Raw genomic sequence first — 22375 nt, forward strand, 5'->3', positions numbered from 1 at the left:
AGAGCAGAATAAGTTTAACGTTGCTACACCCTCGTTTTCACAATGTGGGTTAGGACCTCGAGAAAGTTAATGCATCCAGAAGAAAGGAATGCATTTTTTAAGCAAATGCGTATTTTCCCTGCGCTGCAATCTTCCCTGCAAGTGTCTCTCATCAACTTAGTGCACAGACAGCGAGCCTGAACTATAGGTCACTCGGTCCATAGCTGGTGTCACTTAAAAGTTCGCTCATTTCACACAACATTCCAAGGGTGTAGAAAATAACCGAGCACTATTGAACCGCTGAAGAAAACAAATGAGCTTCAGTCTGATGTGGCAACTTTGTAAGGGTCAATTACATAACAGCCAATTTCGGTACTCCGCTAAGGCAATCCAAATAGCAGCTGTGAGATTACAAGTGATTACTAACGCTTTGAACAATTAACAGTGGAAGACTCTTACAGCTACCGAAAAAGTGTGTTCATTCCCAACGACGAAGTAACTTGGCTATTTGCTTGTCAATTAATATATTTGCAAGGGTGATCCTTACTTCATAATGGGGGGATAAAATTTGCTGAATTCATATATTTTTTTAAACACACACCAAGAACTTTTTTTTTTACTTGCCTCACAGGCCAAACAATTTAAAATCTAACTTTCCCCTTATTTGATTCAAATGTCTGAGAACAATGTCACCAGTAAGAGAGCTGTGTGCAAGAGACTCTATAGATCTCCAGCCATGTAATAAAGATTGAGAAATCTTTCACCCACTTTTAAGCTCATCAACATCTCAGAAGGTTGGATTTTACATTCACAATATTGACTGGGTTATACTTCAGTCCATGTATCACTTTGCAAATTATGGCAGCCATAAAGGAAGCAATACCCTAAAGCAGTGTTCCCCAACCTTGGGCCTCCAGCTGTTTTTGGACTACAATTCCCATCATCCTTGACCACTGGTCTTGCTAGCGAGGGATGATGGGAGTTGTAGTCCAAAAACAGCTGGAGGCCCAAGGTTGGGGAACACTGCCCTAAAGTGTCTGAGCAACCTATTCTGGGGTGGGTCCCACCTATGTTCCTTTACACATGCATTGCTGGGGTGGTGTTCAAGGAAGAAACTGCCTCCCATTGACCTCATCACTAGGATCATTCATGAATTAGCATTCAAAGCCAAATCATTCTAGAAGTGTTGTGAGGCAACCACTACACCAGGCTTCTTCAACCTCGGCCCTCCAGATGTTTTGAGACTACAATTCCCATCATCCCTGACCACTGGTCCTGCTAGCTAGGGATCATGGGAGTTGTAGGCCAAAACATCTGGAGTTCCGAGGTTGAGGAAGCCTGCACTACATCCTTCCCAGTAAATTAAGAGCAGCTTTGCTGGGTCAGAGTGAAAGTTTGCTGGATCACAGAAAGTTTGCTTCTTCACAGTGGCCAGCCATGGATCCAACAGCTGTTGATCAGAACCCGAGAGATTTGCACTCAATACCAGACCAGAGGCTACTAACAGTAGTCACAGAACTGCCTATACTGACTGAATTACTTGACAATGTGGTTCTTCCCATCTATTGATGTGATCTTCATGAAAAGAAAGTGTCTTTCTTGTACACCACCACAGCAATTGGATTGCATCCCAAGTGAGTAGAAGGGCTCCTGATTTCGTCCGAATCCCATTTTCTGCTTCCCCACACCTCCTGAAAAACCATTCCTGATGAACACGTACTGCACAAGCTACTCATTCTGACTGACACAACCTGTTAAAGGTTAACACAGTCATTCAGGAAATCTAGGCAACTGCGTGATATGCATCTTCATCCTGATAAAAATAACCTTCTGGGGGTTACCGTTCTCTTCTTCAGTTTTGCATACAGTACATATGGGCTCCCCGGCTGTCTCACATCAAACACTCACTGCTTAAGATCAGCCTCTTAGGTTGAGAAATCCTGCACTTACAGTCCTGCACTTCTCCCCAGACTGCATTTAAGGGCTGAACACAAGAACATTCAGGAGAGGTGACATCAATGGGTCTTCTTGTAAGTAAATGGGTTTAGAATCAGGGTGTCAAAGCGTTCTTAAAGCCTCACAAAAATCCTGGGTTGCTACATATTAGGTTTACTCCACCAAAACTACAAAGCTCCAGTTCTATCAAACAACAGGGTGCTTATCAAAAGGACAAAGGACCACCAAATCTTTAATCAGAGTCCAATGCTGTGCTCACAGTAACATCAACAGAATTTCTGATTCACAGCTTTAACGGAAAGTTCATGACCAACACATTGCTCTTAGCTAAGAGTCAATTAGTTTCCATGTCATTTAATTACCAGGAATATTTCAGGTCTGCATTTACAGTCTGCAGCTCCTACACATTATTTAGTGGAGGGTTCCCCAAACTTGGGTCTCCAGCTGTTTCTGGACTACAATTCCCATCATCCTTGACCACTGGTCCTGCTAGCTAGGGATGATGGGAGTTGTAGTCCAAAAACAGCTGGAGACCCAAGTTTGGGAAACCCTGATTTAGAGATTCAAGACAGCGAACGTTCTTCTATGGGTGTCAGCTGTTCATGTGGCTCACTTTTCAAACGGCTTTCTAGATGTTTCGACACTGAGCAATTCTACTGATATCAGCTGCTCACTTTCACCTTTAATGAAAACTACAGCAGCAGCAGCAGCATCATTATATTATTATATGTAGAAAATAATTTCATCATGTGGTAGCAGTTTGCCATGTGATATATGCACATGTGGCTATTTCTAAGAATGTGCAGGTAGTGTGCATAACGACTATATACACGCACACAGGCATATACAGTCGTACCTCGGAATCCATTCCGGAAGTCCATCCGACTTCCAAAATGTTTGGAAACCAAAGTGCAGCTTCTGATTGGCTGCAGTAAGCTCCTGCAGCCAACTGGAAGTCCTGTCGGATGTTCGGCTTCCAAAAATAGTTTGCAAACTGGAACAGTCACTTCCGGGTTTTGGAAGCCAAAACGTTTGACTGGCAAAGCATTAGACTTCCAAGGTATGGCTGTATTACAAAAAGGATTGAAACTGCTTCTGGCATGAAGTCCCTTTCACGCAAGCAATTCTGCCTTGCAATTTCATCCTGAACTAGACAGCTGGACGGCGGAAGTAGGTTGTCTCCAGCACTTAGCAACCACAGCTACTCTGCCTCCGATGCCACAGCTTACAGCACTCACAGATTTGTCTAAGCCTTTTAGAAACCATCCAAGCTGCCACCACAAACTTTGGCAACTAATTCAATATACCTTGAGAGTATGTTTGCATTTGTGCATCTTCAAACGGCTACCAGCTTTTCCAGGGTGCCCCACTGCTGAATTTCTATTCACTATGGTTATTGTGGAGGGAAGAGGGCCTTTACAGTGGTGGCACCCCATTAAAAAATGTCATCCCCAAGGCCTGGTGCCTACTTAGCACTCCTTTGAGCACTAGTTGAAGACCTTTATACTTCTTCAGGTGTTGTAATCTTTTAATCTCAACATTCCAAAAATCTGAAATTACTGGAGATGTTCAGAGTTTCTATTTTCTGGTGCTTCTGAGAGCACATTGCTTTTAGCCTCTGCTGCTGTCTTCATTATAATCTTTTATTTTATGGTTTTGTTTTACATTTACTGTTAGCCACCCAAACTTTCCACTATAGGGCAGCATATAAATATTGTTATTAAATGAAAAAAACCACACTGGAAAAGCAAGACTGCTGAAGTAAGTCAAAGCAAGGACCAGCATGCAGCACATATTTTGAAAAATTATGCCAGTAAGAGCATCACTCCCTCAAATTCTGAGTTAAAGTCTGTTGCTTGAATTTGCTTTTTAATACCGAAAACTATGTTCTTTCTAAGGGACGCGGGTGGCGCTGTGGGTAAAACCTCAGTGCCTATGACTTGCCGATCGTATAGTCGGAGGTTCGAATCACCGCAGCGGGGTGAGCTCCCATCTTTCGGTCCCAGCTCCTGCCCACCTAGCAATTCGAAAGCACCCCTAATTGCAAGTAGATAAATAGGTACCACTTTATAGCGGGAAGGTAAACGGCGTTTCCGTGTGCTGCGCTGGTGCTGGCTCACCAGAGCAGCTTCGTCACGCTGGCCACGTGACCCGGAAGTGTCTCCGGACAGCGCTGGCCCCCGGCCTCTTAAGTGAGATGGGCGCACAACCCTAGAGTCGGACACGACTGGCCCGTACGGGCAGGGGTACCTTTACCTTTACCTATGTTCTTTCTAACAAACTTTCTCCTTCACAGGAATCATTTGTCATCTTTTATTTTTCTACCCCTTTTTGAGGTTTCCTGTGGCTTCTCTTAGCACACAATCCATGCCAACTTAGCTTCAACAATACCACAGTGTCTGGGTGCTCAGTCCAGAATTGGGTACTCAAATATTGATTATTGCTTCTTAATGATGCCATCCTTAGGACTATGTCCAAAATTTAAAATTAAATTAGGAAGAGCTAAAAAGCTAACACAAGTACACTGAATTTTCTTTTCAATGTGTGCCATGCCATAAAGAGAACGGCCAGCTTGTTGTTTCTTCTCAATAAACCTATGCAGAAATTTAGGTCACTGATTAGTTCTGAGCAAGTTGCCAACTTACCAAAATTCTTTTACGATCCTTTTCGGATAGGAACTTCACTGGCGGGTACTTCTGAGTAAAACTATGAAACATTTCAAAATGGAAGAATGAGAAATTTTAAACCTTATTGAAGCTGGAAGACTTATCACTGGCACATGTGTTTATCCTACGATGCCCAGTAAACATTACATAAGAGAATCACAGACCATTAAGTCCTGGAAGCCAATACATATGAATTAGTACAGTGGTACCTCTGGTTGTGAATGGGATCCGTTCCGGAGGTCCGGCTGGATCCCAAGGTTTTCGCAACCCAAGGAGAAGCGGTAGACAGCTTCTGTGCACGCATGTGCGGCAAAACACTTCCAGGTTTGCCGCTTTCGCAACCTGAAGTTTACATTACCCGAGGGTAATGTAACCCGAGGTGCTACTGTACGGAGTTGTATCCAACATTAGACTTAGGTGATCAAACATTATAGCCTCCTTAGAAGTTACTAATATCAAATGCCGTGGCATAAAGCACAAGTTCTTTGTTTACACTGTGAACTGATCTGCAGCTTCTCTCACTTATCTTCCTGGATGAAAACAGGAATACAAAATGCTTCATTGGTACACAGTGTCGGATGCCAGATGTACCACCAGTCTGCAATAGTACATTCTATTTTAGGCTACTTTTAAATATAAACATGCAATGAAAGGGAGGCGGGGAGAGAAGGTGGTGACAGTTCTAAATATCTAGCTCACGATGACTTTAAAAAATAATAATTTAAAACTCCCTAGACTGTTGAGGATTTAAACAGCTACCTCCCAGTCATTAACATATCCTTTATTCGGCAAAGGTACTCGAGAAGGTTGTAGCCATACAACCATAGTCACACTTAGATCAAGAAAATTTGCATTCATTCATTTCAACCTGGTTTCAGCACCGACACAGCTTTGGTTGCTCCAGCACTGAGAGACACACAGGGGAGTGTGCCCTAGTTAATTCTCCTTGATCTGTCACTACCTGCAAAACCATTTCCAAAGAGTTGCATTAAGCGAGCTATGGTCTGCTCCACTGCTGCTGTGCTGTGGGGTCAAGCAAGGTTTCACTGTGTCCCCAATGCCCTATGTAACATCTATCTGAAGCCATTTCAGTCGCTGTGGCTTTTAGAAGATACCTTTTCTCCAGTTCTCGGATCTTCTCTCTTAAAGGCGCAACAACCTAAAGGCAAAAGCGACAGTTAACACCCAGTGTGGTTTCCTTGCATCAATATATTTCCCCACAAGAACAACAAATCAAGATTTGTTTTTAAACTACAGATCATAGTTAAAAGAGAAGAGAGAGCTTTGACTGTGATCCTGGGTTCAGACAATACCCTATGCCAAACTCTGGCTTAGTTGCAACATCGGTCTAAAGCACAAGGGAAAAGCAAAGTAGATGCTATCGCCGCCTTGGGAACCAGCACTTTCACATTAAGCCATAGTTTGTTATTTAAAATGAAAGTGTTCATAGAGAAAAATACAAAACTTAAGATAAAGACATAGTGAAAAAGAATAAAGAAAGAAGACAGATAATAAGAAATAGATAGAGAAAATAGAAAAGATAAAGCTCAGAAACTAAAGAACTTCTGATTCTTCATCTGCTATATATAAACAATATTCACTTCATCCACTCCAATATAACACCCAACAAAACCACTTTCTATGAACAAGCTTTATCTTCAAGCGTCATTATTTCCTTTTTTTCACACAAAAGTCTATGAGAGGTTTCCAATCTTTAGTCATAATCAAATCCTTATAGACCAGCACAAGTAAGGTGGGGTACAATAATTTAAAACCAATCTTTAGTAAATGTTAACACTGACTTTCCCCTGATTAAACATATCTATTTTGCTATCTCAGCTAAGTCCATTAATTTTGACAACCATTCTTCCATTGTTACATTAAGCCATGGTTTAGTTTAGCTTTACAAGATGACACAGCCATAAAGAATTGAGGGGTGGATGCTGCAGTTAGCTGCATATTAGCAGCACTGAAACCAAGATAAAGAATGCCAACAGGAAACCAGCATTTTACTCCCACGACCCATTTCAATCCTGACATACACTGGGAGCAGACATTTGGTGTGGAAAGAGAAGGAGGTTGCCTTATTTTGGTTGCATTATTACTGCGTTTATATATTTTACGAACACATGAATGTGTTACTACCCACCCACAAAGGCTGAGAATATGGTGAGGGTAAACAGAAATTGTTTTATATATATTATTATTTACAACTAACAAGTAGGGTCTCAAAGTATGAATGTTAAAGGAAGACATCTACAAAGCAACACACTGGCGTGGAGCTGAATGGTTGTGAGCTTTGCCAACATTTGAAGGGAAGAAAAATAAAAGTGGCAGCTCCACCGAGGGGACAGAATTGAAAGGAAAGAAGACCGACAACGAAAGGAAAACAGTGGAAGTCTGCAAATGCTGACTGTGGGGAAAGCAAGGATTATAATACTGGATTATCCAGCATACTGACCTCTTCAATCTTATTTTCTACTTTCTGATCACTATTATCCTGGATAGACCTGTTGGGAAGAAAACCATAAGGAAAACTTTAAAAATGGCCAAAGATCCACCAGCTAGATAGAGTAAGCCCTCAATTTCCATGGGGGTGACTTTACGGGGATCGCACCTAAAGCTAAAATTGGGCATAGTCATTGGGTGCAATTTTGGGTGGGATTGCCAAAGTCTCCCATTCCCAGAGGCCCGCCCCCCTTTTAAATTTTGTTTAAAAAAACAATGCTAAGCACGTAAAACTGAATGGACACAAGTTAAATGAGTGTAAGTTGCAGACTTACAGTAGAGATGGGGAACCTCCAGATGTTGTTGGACTCCAACTCCCATCAGCCTTAGCTAGTATAGCCAATCGTCAGGGATGATGCGAGATAGAATCCAATAACAACTTCCAATTCCTTCTGCCACACCTTAGTGCAAAACTTAGTTGGGAAACCCTACATGGAAAAAACACCAGAGGAGGAAAACCCTCCACAAGTATTCCCATGTTTGTAAACTGTAAGGATTGTTTCACAACAAAGGTCAGTTTTTCCTCAAACTTCTTGTTGTTGGACTACAACTCCTATCATCCCTGACCACCAGTCCTGCTAGCCAGGGATGATGGGAGTTGTAGTCCAACAACAGTTGGAAGACCCAAGTTTGGGGAAACGCATTGACACAGCTGCATAGCATGTAGGATGCACAAAGAAAAACTCCTGGGTTCATGCAGACCCAACTCCTGCACATAGAATGCCGTGTGTGATCTGAAGCTTAGGTCATGCACACCTTTGCATAAATGCTATCCCAGATATGATGCTCTATAAAAAGTGTGGGAAGCCCCTGAAAGTTACAAGTCAATCCTGTGCCCTTTCATACACCAGAAACCTGTGGCTATATATGCCCTTGTTCTGGAGTAAAAGAATTAAACCAGGAGTGATTAACCTCTGGCCCTCAGTGGTTGTCTGCAACCCCCCATCATCCCCAGTTGCTGACCGTGCTGGCAGGGGATATAGGGAGTCAAGAGTCCAGCAACTTCTGAAGGGCCAGAGGTTAGCTACTCCAGAGTTAAAACTGTTTTGTTACCTTAAGAGTCATTTGTAGAAAAGGTTCACTGGGTGAAACCACATCCTCAGCCGAACTTGTTTAATCTTACGGGTTTCAAGTACTGATAACACAATCAGAGCCTATGAAACCCACACAGTTATATGGATTTTCTACAGCAAAGAACCCTGCTCACTTTCAGCCACAGGATTAGCACCGGTAAATGTTTATTTTTACCAATGGAGTAATCCAATCTGACTCTCCACTTACAACAGGAAGCAGGAGTGGCCTTTTTCTTTCTTTCTTTGGAAGGAGCATACAGTTATTTTCAGAAACACAGTTCTGCTGAATGCAATCTCGTAATAATTGATAAAGCTTTTTGGAACACTGACTACAAAGCACACACAAAAGAATTGGGGCAGAGGGAGCCAAAGATATAGAGTTGTATCTAGCACTATGCAAACAGACAGGATTTATTCTCCCCCTCCTCTTCCTGCACACCCACAAATTCTGCTCCAGACAATCCCCTGGAGCAGATTTTTGAGGGTGAAAAGGAAGAAGAGAAAGAAGTTTCATTAGACAAGCACAAGTCTGTAGAGTGAATGGAATGGTTAACATTGGACAAGGCCCAAAGTTTTTGCAAAGACGACAGCGACAATCTCTTCCCCACTCTGATAAACTTCTGAAGGACATTTGCATGGCTAATCCCAACAGAGATATTGCTCAAAGAGGCACGCTCCTTTCAAAAACAGCAGCACGCCACTCATATATTATCTCCAGCATAAAAAATGCTCCTGTAGGACGCATGCAGGGCCTTCACTAATGACAAATATACCACTGTTGTTCCCGAGTTTACACCCCAGGAAGGAGAAAGGGAAAGAGACAATAAAGTGTGGGAGGGAAGAATAGTTATAGGGCCTTGTCCCACACTTGTGGATGGGCCTACCCATTTTCAATTGCCACTTTTTTCTTCTCATGCCAAAAATTTGTGGCTCACGACAACATTTTTAATCAGAGAAACTGAATGTTTCCTGTTATCTTCCATTCCATGGAAGAAGGAAAGGAAGGTTGAGGGAAAAGATACTTTTTGTTGTTGTTGTTCTGACAGAAAGAATAATTCTGCTTCACATCCTCACAGACATACAAAAGGGAAAAAAGAAGCACTCGTTGTTACCTCATGTTGAGTACATTTCCCCATACAGCTGTGGGAAAAGAAGAAGAATGAATTAGTGTTGCTTGAAAATATTTTAAATCAATTCAGAAGACATTCATTTCAGGTATTAACGAGGTGAGCTTCATTAGGGTAAGAGCAGGTATTCCAGAAAACAAGTCATACTGTATATATCAAATGATTATAGGACTATTGGGATGGTGAAATATTCCAAAATAATTAGTCCTCCCAAAGTACTGAATGTTAATTGTCACAGTCAGGAAAACATTCAGCATCTCAAGCTGCAACGAGCTTCAGGTAGCCCAAATCTGGATGTGCTTAATATACTTCTCCTTCGCAAACAAATTACTTCACAGAAGGTTTCCAAGTAGGAAATAACGTACAACACGTATACACTGGTACCTCGGGTTAAGAACCTAATTCATTCTGGATGTCTGTTCTTAACCTGAAACTGTTCTTAACCTGAGGTACCACTTTAGCCCACTGCTGCCGTGCCGCTGGAGCACGATTTCTGTTCTCATCCTGAAGCCAAGTTCTTAACCCGAGGTACTATTTCTGGGTTAGCGGAGTCTGTAACCTGAAGTGCCTGTAACCTGAAGCGTCTGTACCCCAAGGTACCACTGTATTATCATCACATACAACAATCATACTAGACTATTCTGTGAAGCTTCCCACAGGCGGCGGAACACCAGAAAAAAGCCATCAGATATGACTAGATACCACCAGGTTACAAGTTATTTTATCTGCAGAAGTACCATATGCATAGAAATCCTCTAGCAAACTAAATGGTCCTTGATTTTCCACTTTCCCGCATCACATGCCCCACTGAGCACACATCATGTTTGAAAGGGGAGCCATGAAGACCCTTGACCTCAGCATTGTGGGTTTGAGCCTCACATTGGGCAAAAGATTCCTGCATTGCAGTGGGTTGGACTAGATGAGCCTTGTGGTCTCTTCCCACTCTACAAATCTGTGATAAGACAGAGAGGGGCAACCTTCCATGGGTCAACATGCCGGGGAGGGGTGGCGGCACAGAGACAAGAGCAGGCAGTGCAATGGATGTAACTGTTCAGCTCTGCACAGTAAGCTAGCTTCCATACGCACTGACACCAATCTCTCTCATCACCCAAGAAAGAGGCATTGTGCCAGTTCAAGGACCCATTCCAACCTGGCAGAAATGCTTCAGGGGCAAAGCAGAGCTGGTGAAGAGAGTAGGGGGTGGTGGCGAATTCAATCCTTACCGCCTGGTGTCCCCTGCTCCTGGTCCAGAAGAACAAGGACCCCTGGGAGGAAGAACTCATGAGGTAAAATAAATGCCAGTCTGGCCCCAGACATCGGGTTCCTTGTCCACAAAGAACCCCAGCTGCTCCAAGAATTGCAAGGTGTGAAGCAGCTTCGGTTTCTGCTGCTGGCCAGAAGACCAAAGTCACCTTCACCCCCCTCAGGAACTCACACCATTGTAGTCAAGGAAGAATGTCAGATAGATACAAATGCCTGCTTACAGTTCCATAATTTATTCTGGCACTGTCAAACGCAGTTCTCTTCTCTGTGTTTTTTCTCCTCTGCACCTCCCTTGTGCAGATTGCCTCTTCAGTTTACAAAACCTGAGAGCTGGGTCTCATTTTCGTATCTGGTAAAGGCAAAGGTAAAGGGACCCCTGACCATTAGGTCCAGTCGTGACCGACTCTGAGGTTGCGGCGCTCATCTCGCTTCATTAGCCGAGGGAGCCGGCGTACAGCTTCCGGGTCATGTGGCCAGCATGACTAAGCCGCTTCTGGCGAACCAGAGCAGTGTACGGAAACGCCGTTTACCTTCCCGCTGGAGTGGTACCTGTTTATCTACTTGCACTTCATGCTTTCGAACTGCTAGGTTGGCAGGCGCAGGGACCAAGCAACAGGAGCTCACTCCGTCATGGGGATTCAAACCGCCGACCTTCTGATCGGCAAGTCCTAGGCTCTGTGGTTTAACCCACAGCACCACCCGCGTCCTTGTGTGCCTATTTTAGCCAGTACTATACTGAAATTTTGACCGTCAACAGCCACTGAGGGCGGGGGGCCCATTTCTCTTCGTGAGGAATGGATGTTTCTGAAGCATTTGTCTTACTCCCTGGGTGCTTTCTCGTTTAGTGGTTTCACATGGAAATATTCTACGTATCGTTAAGAGTGGCCAACTCCTTTCTCCGGCTGACGGCCATGTTCGCTGTTGGCCAATGCTTCCCAAGAACCCACCTCCTGGTGGTGAGAGAGAATGGCCAAAGCAGAAGTGGGAGCAGCTACCCCACATTCTCTCTTGTGCATGCAGACATGAGTGCAGAGCACAGACGTGAAGACACAGAGCAAAAAAAGGTACAGGACCTCAGGACGGTTAAGTCCAATCAAAGGCAACTATGGGGTTGCGGCGCTCATCTTGCTTTCAGGCTGAGGGAGCCGCCATTTGTCCACAGACAGCTTTCCGGGTCACGTGGCCAGCATGACTAAACCGCTTCTGGTGGCAACAGAACACCGTGACGGAAACCACAGCACACAGAAACACCGATTACCTTCCCGCTGCAGTGATACCTATTTATCTACTTGCATTGGCGTGCTTTCAAATTGCTAGGTTGGCAGAAACTGAAACAGAGCAACGGGAGCTCACTCCGTCGCGGGGATTTGAACCACCAACCTTCTGATTGGCAAGCCCAAGAAGGCTCATTGGTTTAGACCACAACGCCATCGGCGTCCCATAGATACAGAGCACCCCACCCCTGCTCCTCTGCCAACCAGCTGGGGAGTGGGTTTTTCCATACTATTGCAGTTCTGGGTGGAAAGGAATGTCTCTGCCAGGCTGTGTTAGAAACTCAGATATACAGTCATTAGGGGTGGGAGTTCGCCTTCTTTGAATTCTATGGTTTTACATATCAGGACAGAATCATCTGCTCCTTGGCAGGTCTTAAAATTAGGTAAATGCAAACTCAGATGAATAACAGCACGTGGCATATTACACTGCGTGATGATTTACCATTAAGTTCTACTATGGATGAGTGGCTTAAAGATATACAAGAAATGCAAGCAAGCTTCCAAACACTTTCTGGCTGTGAATGTGACTGAAAACAGAATGCTAGCTCTTTCTTATTTGTCTACAGAGAAAATAGTATCAAATGCATTTTAATTAGTGTTCTTGCATTTTAAAAATCGTTTGTTGTTTTAAGCTACTGATCACAGTAAGAGCACCCAGAAACACTTAATTACTTTAAAACTATTAAGAAAATATGGGAGAAAACTGAAATAACCATCTTCAGTAAAGTGTGATTTTATTCTTTCGATGATGGCTTTATAAATTTAACAAGCTGACCATTATGTGCGAAAGAAAGCAACAATTCCAACCTTCTCTTTAATATACAGTATTCTGAATCCAGACACAGTAAACATTCAAATTCTTTGATACCTGATTAAGCTTCTTTGAACAGTGTGTGTGTGTGCATTTTAGTATGTTCTATGGCCTTGTAATTTAAAATTGTTGCAAGTTGCCCTGAGGAGTGCACAGAACACAAACACCCACACACCACAAAGCATTTATTCAGTGACCTTAATTTGCCTTAAGGGCATGTCCACACACTTCCAAGGCCCATTCACTACACAAGACACACTTAATGGACTGGTTGCTAGCCAGCCGGGTTGCCAAGAGCCATGGGAACAAATCAACAAACCTGCCCCAGATTTTAAGCATGCCTTCCTAATAATGTGCATCCTTCGCAGAATCGAAGTACCGTACTTTTCCAGCTATAAGACGCCCCCATGTATAAGACGCCCCCTATTTTTAGGAACTCAGGTTTAAGAAAATGGGGGAAGATGGCACAGGGTTGTTAAACTTTTTGGGGGAGGGAATAGTCAGGGTTGAGCTTTTCTTTAGGGGGGATGCCGAAAATCGCTCACCCACACACGTCGCAAAATCTGCCTCCCATCTGTCCCATCGCCAGCAGAAGCTGCCAATTGCCTGCCCAACTGCCTGAGTGTCAGCCAATCAACACCACCCATTGAAGCAGCAACCAATCACACGTGCAATAGCTGCTGACAGACGTGGTAGCAACCAATCAAACGTCCACCCTATGTACTACCCATGTATAAGACGACCCCCACTTCTTAGCATGCTTTTTAAAGGAAAAAACAGTCTGATACATGGGAAAATATGGTATTTTCTAAGGCTGATGGGTGCTTAAAATGAAAAAGGTGATAGAACAGCTTTTAAACTGATCCTTGGAGGAAAAGGCAACAGAAGCTGGTGAGCTGTCTACTTAGGGATGAATCATTCTCAAGAACTGGTGGCAAAAATGTCTATGGTTGTCCAAAGGGCATGCAGTGGACTCAAGCAGTGAGTCCCAGGGTGGGAGCATGGAAGCCAAAGATGGGGAGAAATGCTACACGCTGGAGACACTTGGAAAGAGATACCAAAGACAGGTGGTTTTTTATCTGCTAATGCGAGAAGCCTCCAAGCCAAGATGAACAAGCACTTCGTTTCAAAGGAGGCACAGATATAGTGAACGTAACTGAAATGAACTAAAACCCCAGGTAAGGATTCCCTCTTGCGCTCTGCCCACACTCGCTTTTTAGGAGGCTTATCATTCGTGTGAATTAAGAAGGGAACGATGCACAGGAGCAATAGATCCGCTGAAAGAGAGCCGAAAGCATGCCTGCAAGCAGATCACGCACAAGTGCTCATGAGAATCGGGCATAGGCAATGCTGAAAATGTTTAAACGTGTCCCACCAACAGCACCAAAACTGTAGGACCTTACAACGGACGCCACACCTTCTGGATGCAACCAACGGCAGCTGCCAGAAACTCTCTTGATGTAGGTGAGAGAAGCCAGCTAATGAGAAACACAGCAATTTAGCAGTCTGAAAAGAGGAAATGGGTGATCAATAGGGAGTAATTAATGGGCAATAACTGGGAAGGCGTGGGACGCGGGTGGCGCTGTGCGTTAAACCACAGAGCCTAGGACTTGCCGATCAGAAGGTCGGCGGTTCGAATCCCGTTGCTCAGTCCCTGCTCCTGCCAACCTAGCAGTCTGAAAGCACGTCAAAGTGCAAGTAGATAAATAGGTACTGCTCCGGCAGGAAGGTAAACGGAGTTTCCATGCGCTGCTCTGGTTCGCCAGAAGCGGCTTAGTCATGCTGGCCACATGACCCGGAAGCTGTACGCCGGCTCCCTCGGCCAATAAAGCGAGATGAGCACGCAACCCCAGAGTCGGCCACGACTGGACCTAATGGTCATGGGTCCCTTTAATGGGCAATAACTGGGAAAGCAGGAAAGCATCCAAAGTACACAAATTTTTGCTTCACATGCTATACCACGTATTGGAGGTGGGAGGGGAGCAGTGTAGTTATTTATTTATTTTTTCTACCTTAAAAACTGCCTTGCTGCATAGTTCTAAACGACTCCATTCTGGCCAAACGGGTGTGCATTGTTTGACGGAAAACACTGGAAACAAAAGCTCAAACAAATGCTGTGGCAACAGTTACTCTGATCGAGCTGATATTTAGTCACAAGACCCTATCGGGTTGCATAAACAGAAAGGCAATTCTTTTATTAACTTCAAGAAACTTCAAAGCCACCAACCCGCCCTTAAAGCCCTGCCTGTGAATCCATTAGCTGCATTTTACCATTAACTACAGCGGACAATGAGCCAATTGTTCCTGTCACGATTTAATTACAGAACCATAAGAGTTAATTAGACACATTACAATTTCAGGCACTTTACCCACACCAGACTAAGTCATGGTGCACCTATCTTTGAGAGCAGACGTGTCAAAAAATGATATACTTTCCATGAAGGCCAAGATTAAGTTTGGTTTTATGCTCCAAGCTTCAGCAAGCAAGCATTCGCTTTAAAGTTGATGACAATCCACCTTAGCGCTGGGTGATCGTTCTGTCAGTGCGATGATTTCTGCTTGCACCTCGGAACATTGTCTCTCTCTTCCCCGACCCATACCCCCCAAAATCTGTTCTAGGGGTTCACTCCAACCCCCTGGAGCACATTTGGGGCAGGTGTGGGGACATGCTGGCAGGGGAGAAAAGTAAAAGTCCCACTGCACAAGCAGAAATCCGTGAGCTGATGGGACGCATTTAGTTGAATCCCACCCTCTGTCTCTTTGACTTGGCAGGCAATATTTTACCCACTGTAGTGCATTAACTAGACACCTCTGAACCTGGATTTCAGCCTTGCTCTGGTACAGAGGCTACCTTGGTGGCTCTGAAAAACATTCAGCTACAAGTACACGTTCCTTAGAATCTAAATAATGCCTTTGTTTTGGATGAACTGCACCTAGTTTTTTGTTTCAGTATGTCAGTGCTAATATTTTACCATATTCCAAATATGAATCACCCACAGAACTACGCCTGTAATGGCAATGCTGAAATTGGGGGGGGGGGGGGGAGATAGGCCATTGCCACAAAACCACTTAATCATTTTTCAAGGAAGCATCAAGACAGCTATTGCCAGCGCATCAACCTGCAGAATTGGATCGATCTTCTCAGCTATTAAAAGCTACTGCACTTAAGCGTTATCTGACTTCTACAGAGAACTGAAGAAAATCAGCAACAACAAAACGTATCACCCTTTCAGAAAATTTTTATTTGTTGCTCCGGGGCCAATCCCTCACAAAGCAAACATACACAGAAAAACAACACAATATATAGAACATCAGTCAGCGATGATTATTCCTCCCTTAAAAAGGTAAAGGACCCCTGACAGTTAACTCCAGTCGCGAACGACTCTGGGGTTGCAGCGCTCATCTCCCTTTACTGGCTAAGGGAGCCGTTTGTCCGCAGACAGTTTTCCAGGTCATGTGGCCAGCATGACTAAGCCGCTTCTGGCGAACCAGAGCAGCTCACGGAAACGCCGTTTACCTTCCCGCCAGAGCGGTACCTATTTATCTACTTGCACTTTGACATGCTTTCGAACTGCTAGGTTGGCAGGAGCTGGGACTGAACAACGGGAGCTCGCCCCGTTGCGGGGATTCGAACTGCCGACCTTCCGATCGGCAAGCCCTAGGCTCTGTGGTTTAGACCACAGCGCCACCCGCTTAGTAACACATAATTTACTACCTGGAGTTAAGCTACTGAGACTGCAACCATTCCAGAGGAACTTAAAAGTTCACCTCAATGGCCTTTTGGATTCTGTGCTACCAACAGAAATTTGTGGCGTTAGTTCTTTAAAATAAATGCTTTTATTGCCGAGTAACAGTTTCTGAGCACTCAAAAGTGAAATATTTTGTGCCTTTGACAGCGCAACGCTTTTTGCCTAGCTGGCATACTATTGTGACTGCTATGGGGAATATTATTTACTCATGGGAATTTACATACTGTTTAACCACCCGTAATCTCTAAGCAATTTACACAAATTATAGAATGTCCATAAAAAAAACACCCAGTTATAATTGAACACTTGCGTGGCGGGCTGGATGGGAGCGGTGTCACAAAACTAGTCAGCATCTTAGGCACCAAGTGGATATTGTTTGCACCATAACTAGGGACAAGAAATACAAGTCCCTCCTCCACATCTCCACCCTCTTGCTTATGTGTACTAGTTTGTGAAACATTTCTATTCTTAATTACTATTATTAATAATAATACCAGGAGTTTTCGAATGTGCAGCAATTGTAACTACTAACACACCTTGCTGAAGATTGCAAGCCCATTCCGCTACACACATAGGCTATGCCAGTTAAGTAGCTGAAATGAACCTGAGGCACACTTTCAACAAACACACTCAAATACTTTCTTTCATTACCCACTCACTTACTCAAATATTTCTAGGCCTTTCTGGGCCACCCAAGACAAGAGGCGATGTCTACAACATACTTTAGAATGTAAGCATTACTTCACCAGTTAAAGCAATAAGCTGAAGCCCTAGGGCTTGTCCTTACATTAAATGACTACAATGCCCCTAAATAAGGAAACCCTGGAGACACTGTATTACGCAAGTTAGAGCGTGCCCTTAGTTTGCCTACTGCTCTATCTGGACTGTTGTTTGTTTCTCCATTTAAGCGGAGTGGAAAACTGCTATGAGCCACCAGGAAAGCTCTGGGGATTTTCTCCTCGCTCCTTATCAGTGCAACAAGATAGTGCATCAGACGTGCCTGTATTGCAACCTTGAAATGTGTAAGCCTGAATGTGCAAAAAGCCCTAAACCATAGGTTTCCGAACTGTGGCCCATGGTTTGGACCATCATTATTCCACAAGCGTCATTCAGATGGTCCGCATGGTGTCTGTGGATTAATGGTTAAAGAAGAAAAAAGGAACAGCACATCAAATTAAATATTTATATTGATTTTTAATTGTATTTTTGTTGCTTTTAAATACTATATTGTATTTTATTGTACTACTTCCTTCCACTGCCACCACATTCAGGGATTTGACCACTGTTATCTAAAGCAGAAATGGACTCTTGCCTTCCTTCCGCAGCAAAAACAACAGAGCCATGTCAGTGCTGAAGTGTGCAGACTCTAAAGCAAGGCCCACGTTAAACTATAGCTGAGTGGGAAAGCAGATGATCTGCATGCAGAAAGCCTCGGGTTTGATCTTTGATCACTTCAGTAGCCGACCATGGGGACGGCACCTGCCTGATCTAGCCCTGTGGGTTATATCCTGTGCTGTCTTTCGAGAAAGAGGTGCCCACCATGAATGCCTCCCTTGTTCTCTTATAAAGACAATGACACCCACCTGAGAGGTACCAGAACTGAGTTCCAGCTGGAAAAAAAGCCCTGGCTATATCCATCTTCTCCAATCTGTTGTTCCTCCAATATTTTGGACTATAATTCTCATCAGCCCCAGCCACTGTGGGGAATGGTGAGGGATGATGGGAGCTCTAGTCCAACGACATCCGAAGGGGACTTGGTTGGGGAACGCTGGACAAGAGGGTTCTCCCAGGATATATGTTCAACTTCCTCGCTGCTTCAGCCTTCATGTTACAAAACATGTGTGGAATATCTGCCTGTCCAGTACGTTTCCTCTGCGCAAAACCTCTGTGCGTTTGTTCTGCGCAAACCTCTGTGGAAAACCTCTTCAGGCAGTAGCAGAGTTGAAAAGGTTAGCCACAGCAAGGTCAATTAAAGTACAAGTTGTTACTTAATTAGTTCAGGCTGTGAACTATTTGTGGGATGCGAAAAATTGCCATTTCTCTTTATTACACTTTTACAGTGCCCTGCCTCCATGGCGTCAGGATGGCATACAAGGTTCTCCTCAGCCTATGTGACGCCAAGACAAACACGGCCAACTTTTTCTACAGATTGGCACTGTGCTTACAGGTTGTACTGTGCTTACTTGCTGACAGGTCATCCGATTCTTCTTTTGCACATACAATGCCAGATACTTCGCTACCAGTCAAACCCGATATTTGCAATGGTACAAAACACCAGGATCTACTGTCGTGACATTTGTGCACACACACCACCGTGGAAAAAGCCCACAAGCTGGCCTTAGTCTAGAAGGAGCCTCCTTATGCGCGCCATTCAGTTTCCAGCATGTTTCCGAAAAGATCCTCAAACTGACCGATACCTTCTGCTAACCCTGCTTGTGGTGGTGAGATGGACATTTGCCACAATGCAATCCTGGCAGGGGGAGGGGGGCAGGTGACGAGAGAAAGAGAGAGAATATAAGCCTGGACACTGGAAACAGGTCCTGTGAACAAGCCATTCGTTTAGTTCAGAGAACCAGCAGCAGAATGTTTTTATTAGGTTTCCCAGCCAAAAAGAGACACAGCTGTGGTTAATACAAATCTTAAACACAGGACACAACTATCTTTTTGTTTGACTCGGCCTACGATGCAGACTCCACTTACCTTTTTTGAATTTATCAGGACTTACTCCTGAGTAGACATAATTATTACACTGCCATCACCTGAGAACACAGAGAAGCTACTCTCCACTGCCAAATACACACCCACCCACCACAAAATCTCAAAGCACACTCTGGTCAGTGTTCAAATACGGACTTGGGGCCTAACCTGGAGGCACATTCACGGTCGGAGGTTTGGGGCATTTTGCTTTTAGACTTTGCTGAAGTTTGGGCAACACCCCCTCCCCAAAAAACCCCCCAACCAGAAAGCGCCATCATGAGGTTTCCCTCCTGCCCGCTGCCGCTGAAAAAGAAACACGCAAAGAAGCGACGGGGACTTTGCAAACTTCCACCAGAAACTCTTGACTCCACCCCCCCCCCCGAGAACCTTTTGCAAAAAAAAAAGAAGGAGGAATTGCTATGTCACATCTGTCTCCCCACCATGTCGCTTCCCTCCCTCCCTCCCTTCCAGCGTTTGGTGCAACCCTTCGGCTGCTGCAATTTGCAAAAATGAAAAACCGAGGGAAAGCGCGCGGTGACCCCCCTCCATTTTGGGAAGAGGCGAATGAATGGGAGCCCCCACCCACCCACCCTGCCCGGGCACTTACAGGCGACGTAGGCGACCAGGGCGAGCCCCATGAGCAGCTTCATCCTCCTCCTCCTGTTGACGGCGGAGAGCACGCGCTGCAGCGCCCCTTTGCTCAGCATCCCCGGCGGGGCGGGCGGCGGCGGCGGCGGCACAGGGAGGCCCGGGGCGCAGCGGACGGAGCTCAGGCGCCGCCAAGGATATGCCCAAAACACGACGCCGGCGTCCCCGGAGCGCCGCGCCACCAGCAGCGGCAGCAGCGGCAGCCGCTGACGACGGAAGATAGCCAATTCCCGGCCGCGACGACGACGCACATGCGCACACGGGCAAAGCGGCTCTTCCTTTCCTTCCTCGCCGGGCTCGGCCCGCTATTTCCAGACGACGGAAGGGGAAGGAGATGACGCGGAGGTGGAAGGGCGTGAGGTCACGCTGGCTTACTGCGCATGCGTGGGAAGAGGAGACATTGTGATTTATTTATTTTTCCTGCCTCGAGGGTTCGCTGGCTTTGGTGGGGAATTTCAGATTAGGAGTGGATAGAGCAGTGTTTCCCAACCGGTGTTCCGCGGCACACTAGTGTGCCGTGAGACCTTGCCTGGTGTGCCGCGGGAAAAATTGGCGGGGGGGAATAAAGGGGGAAAAATTTATTCCCCCACCGCCAGGCGTGGGGCTGGGGCGGGGGAAGCTTAGATTGTTTAGATTTAGCTCCCGCCAGGGACAGAGTCGGGAAGGCGGATTGGCGGAGGGAGCGGTGGGCGTGGCCGCGCGCGAGGAGTAGGCGGGGGAGCCGAGGCGCGAAGCTCGGGGGTTGGCTGCGGCGTCTCCGATCGCCGCGCGGGGATTGGTGGCTCCGCCGTTCCGTCGTTAAGCCGGCGGCGCGTGGGGAGTGGGCTTTCGGCGTTTGGGCTTGAGAGGGAGAAGGAAGCAGGCAAGGCGGGCGGGGGGAAAAGAGGAGTTTCGTTGCTGGAGAACCTGAGCCCCTTCGGCCACCCGCTCCGCTTCCAGGTCCAATTCGAGTGCGGGGAGGCGTTGCCTCACGGTGAGTACGCGGGGGGGGAGGAGAATCTCCCGCGCCAGGAGCCTCGTTCCCCAACCGACCCTCAGCCCGAGCCAGGTTCCGTCGCACACGGCGGCCGCCCGCAACCGACATCCGGGAGCCCCCACCCCTCCGCCCAGGATGGCAGCGCTGGGTGCCTCCACTCCCGGGGCTTCCGCTGTGGCTTTATTTTGCCAGCCTGGACCCGGCTCTCCACACAGGGGCTGCTACGTGGGCGCTGTACCTTCTAACTACCTTTAAAAATAAAAATAGAGCTTTTATGAACTTGGTGCCTTAAGTTTTTGGGCTGCAGAGACTTAATTGGGGCGAGGCTGCTCTTGAGATGGTGTGTGTGTGTGTGCATATACATATACATATAAATACACACACTTAAAAATGCCACCGGATGTGGAGTGTCCTTCTGACCATTCTGCTGAATGAGGCCTTGGCCTCTGCCAGGAAGCCCCAGCCGGCAATACTGTTGGTCTGGGCAAAGAGCCAGTGTGGGGTGGAGATTTGGGCTGAGGAGACCACGGTTCAAATCCCTACTCAGCCAGGCAGCTCTCTGAGTGACCTTGAGCTTGGCATCTAACCTACATCACAGGGTTTTTAGAAGTGGGTTGAGGGTGAAAGCTATGCATGTCTCATTTAGCTCCTTGGGGTAAAGGTAGGATTTAAATTGGGGGTCATCAACCTTTTTCAGCCATGGGCCTGGCCACCATCCCTCAGAAGATGTGTGCCAGAATATATTTTTTTTTTGGGGGGGGGGGGGGGGTTGAACAAATTCCTATGCCCCGCAAATAACCCAGAAATGCATTATAAATAAAAACACACTGATTCCTGGACCATCCGCGGGCCAGATTTAGAAGGCAATTGGGCTGCATCCGGCCCACGGGCCTTAGGTTGCCTACCCCTGATATAAATGAAATAAAATAGCATTGGCTGTTTTGGGGTGGCATTGGCTGTTACACACTGTTGGGAGCCCCAGCGCAGGCCGTGTCCTGACCTCAGTGCCAGCAGCCTGAGGGCAAGGTGTAGCTGCTTGATGAGATCAGCAGAGAGCTTCGGAATGAATGCCCGTATTCTTTCCCCCCAATAAATCATAGGCTCTTTATTTGTTCCTATTACACTTTCGTGCGTCCCTCCCGGCGTGACGCTGCGCGCTGACGTCACGGGGCTGTAATGGTGGTGTGCCTCGATATTTTTTTCATGAAACAAGTGTGCCTTTGCCCAAAAAAGGTTGGGAAACACTGGGATAGAGGCTGGACTATGCAGAATTAGATAAGATGACAGGAAGGATTCGAAACCTGCAGGACCAGAGATTCTCAGAGGACTGGGATAAATATGTGAACTATCTGAAAAGCAATTGTAATCGACAGTTGTAGGATTACAAGAAGTTTTGTAAGGAGGAATCTATGAAATATCGCAAGGGAGATTATGAAAAGAGTTCTTAGTTAAGAAAATTAAAAGTAATAGTGAAATTAAGAAATGTAAATTAAGTGGAAAAGATTGGGAAATTTTCAGATGTGATTGATGGAAGTAAAAAATTGTATAAGATATGAAAATGTGTTAAATGATTGCTGAAAATTATATGTTAAAAATTATATATATGGAGTGGATAGAGGCATTTGGTTTTGTTACGCAAATTTTAAAT

General features: G+C 45.5%; 1 protein-coding gene across 1 annotated transcript in view; it reads right to left on the reverse strand.

Moving 5' to 3' along the window:
* UXS1 (UDP-glucuronate decarboxylase 1) overlaps positions 1-19982 on the reverse strand; it is a 40856-nt gene extending 20874 nt beyond the window's left edge. The window contains exons 1-5 of the mRNA XM_028727970.2: positions 19711-19982; positions 9295-9322; positions 7063-7111; positions 5717-5760; positions 4581-4641 (exon numbers count right to left, since the gene is read on the reverse strand). Of these exons, the coding sequence (XP_028583803.2) occupies positions 4581-4641; positions 5717-5760; positions 7063-7111; positions 9295-9322; positions 19711-19810 (282 nt within the window). The 5' untranslated portion in view covers positions 19811-19982. The remainder of the gene's footprint in view (positions 1-4580; positions 4642-5716; positions 5761-7062; positions 7112-9294; positions 9323-19710) is intronic.
* Positions 19983-22375: the final 2393 nt, after the last annotated feature.

Source organism: Podarcis muralis, chromosome 4 (assembly GCF_964188315.1).
Source record: "Podarcis muralis chromosome 4, rPodMur119.hap1.1, whole genome shotgun sequence".
In the NCBI taxonomy this organism is placed as follows: Eukaryota; Metazoa; Chordata; class Lepidosauria; order Squamata; family Lacertidae; genus Podarcis; species Podarcis muralis.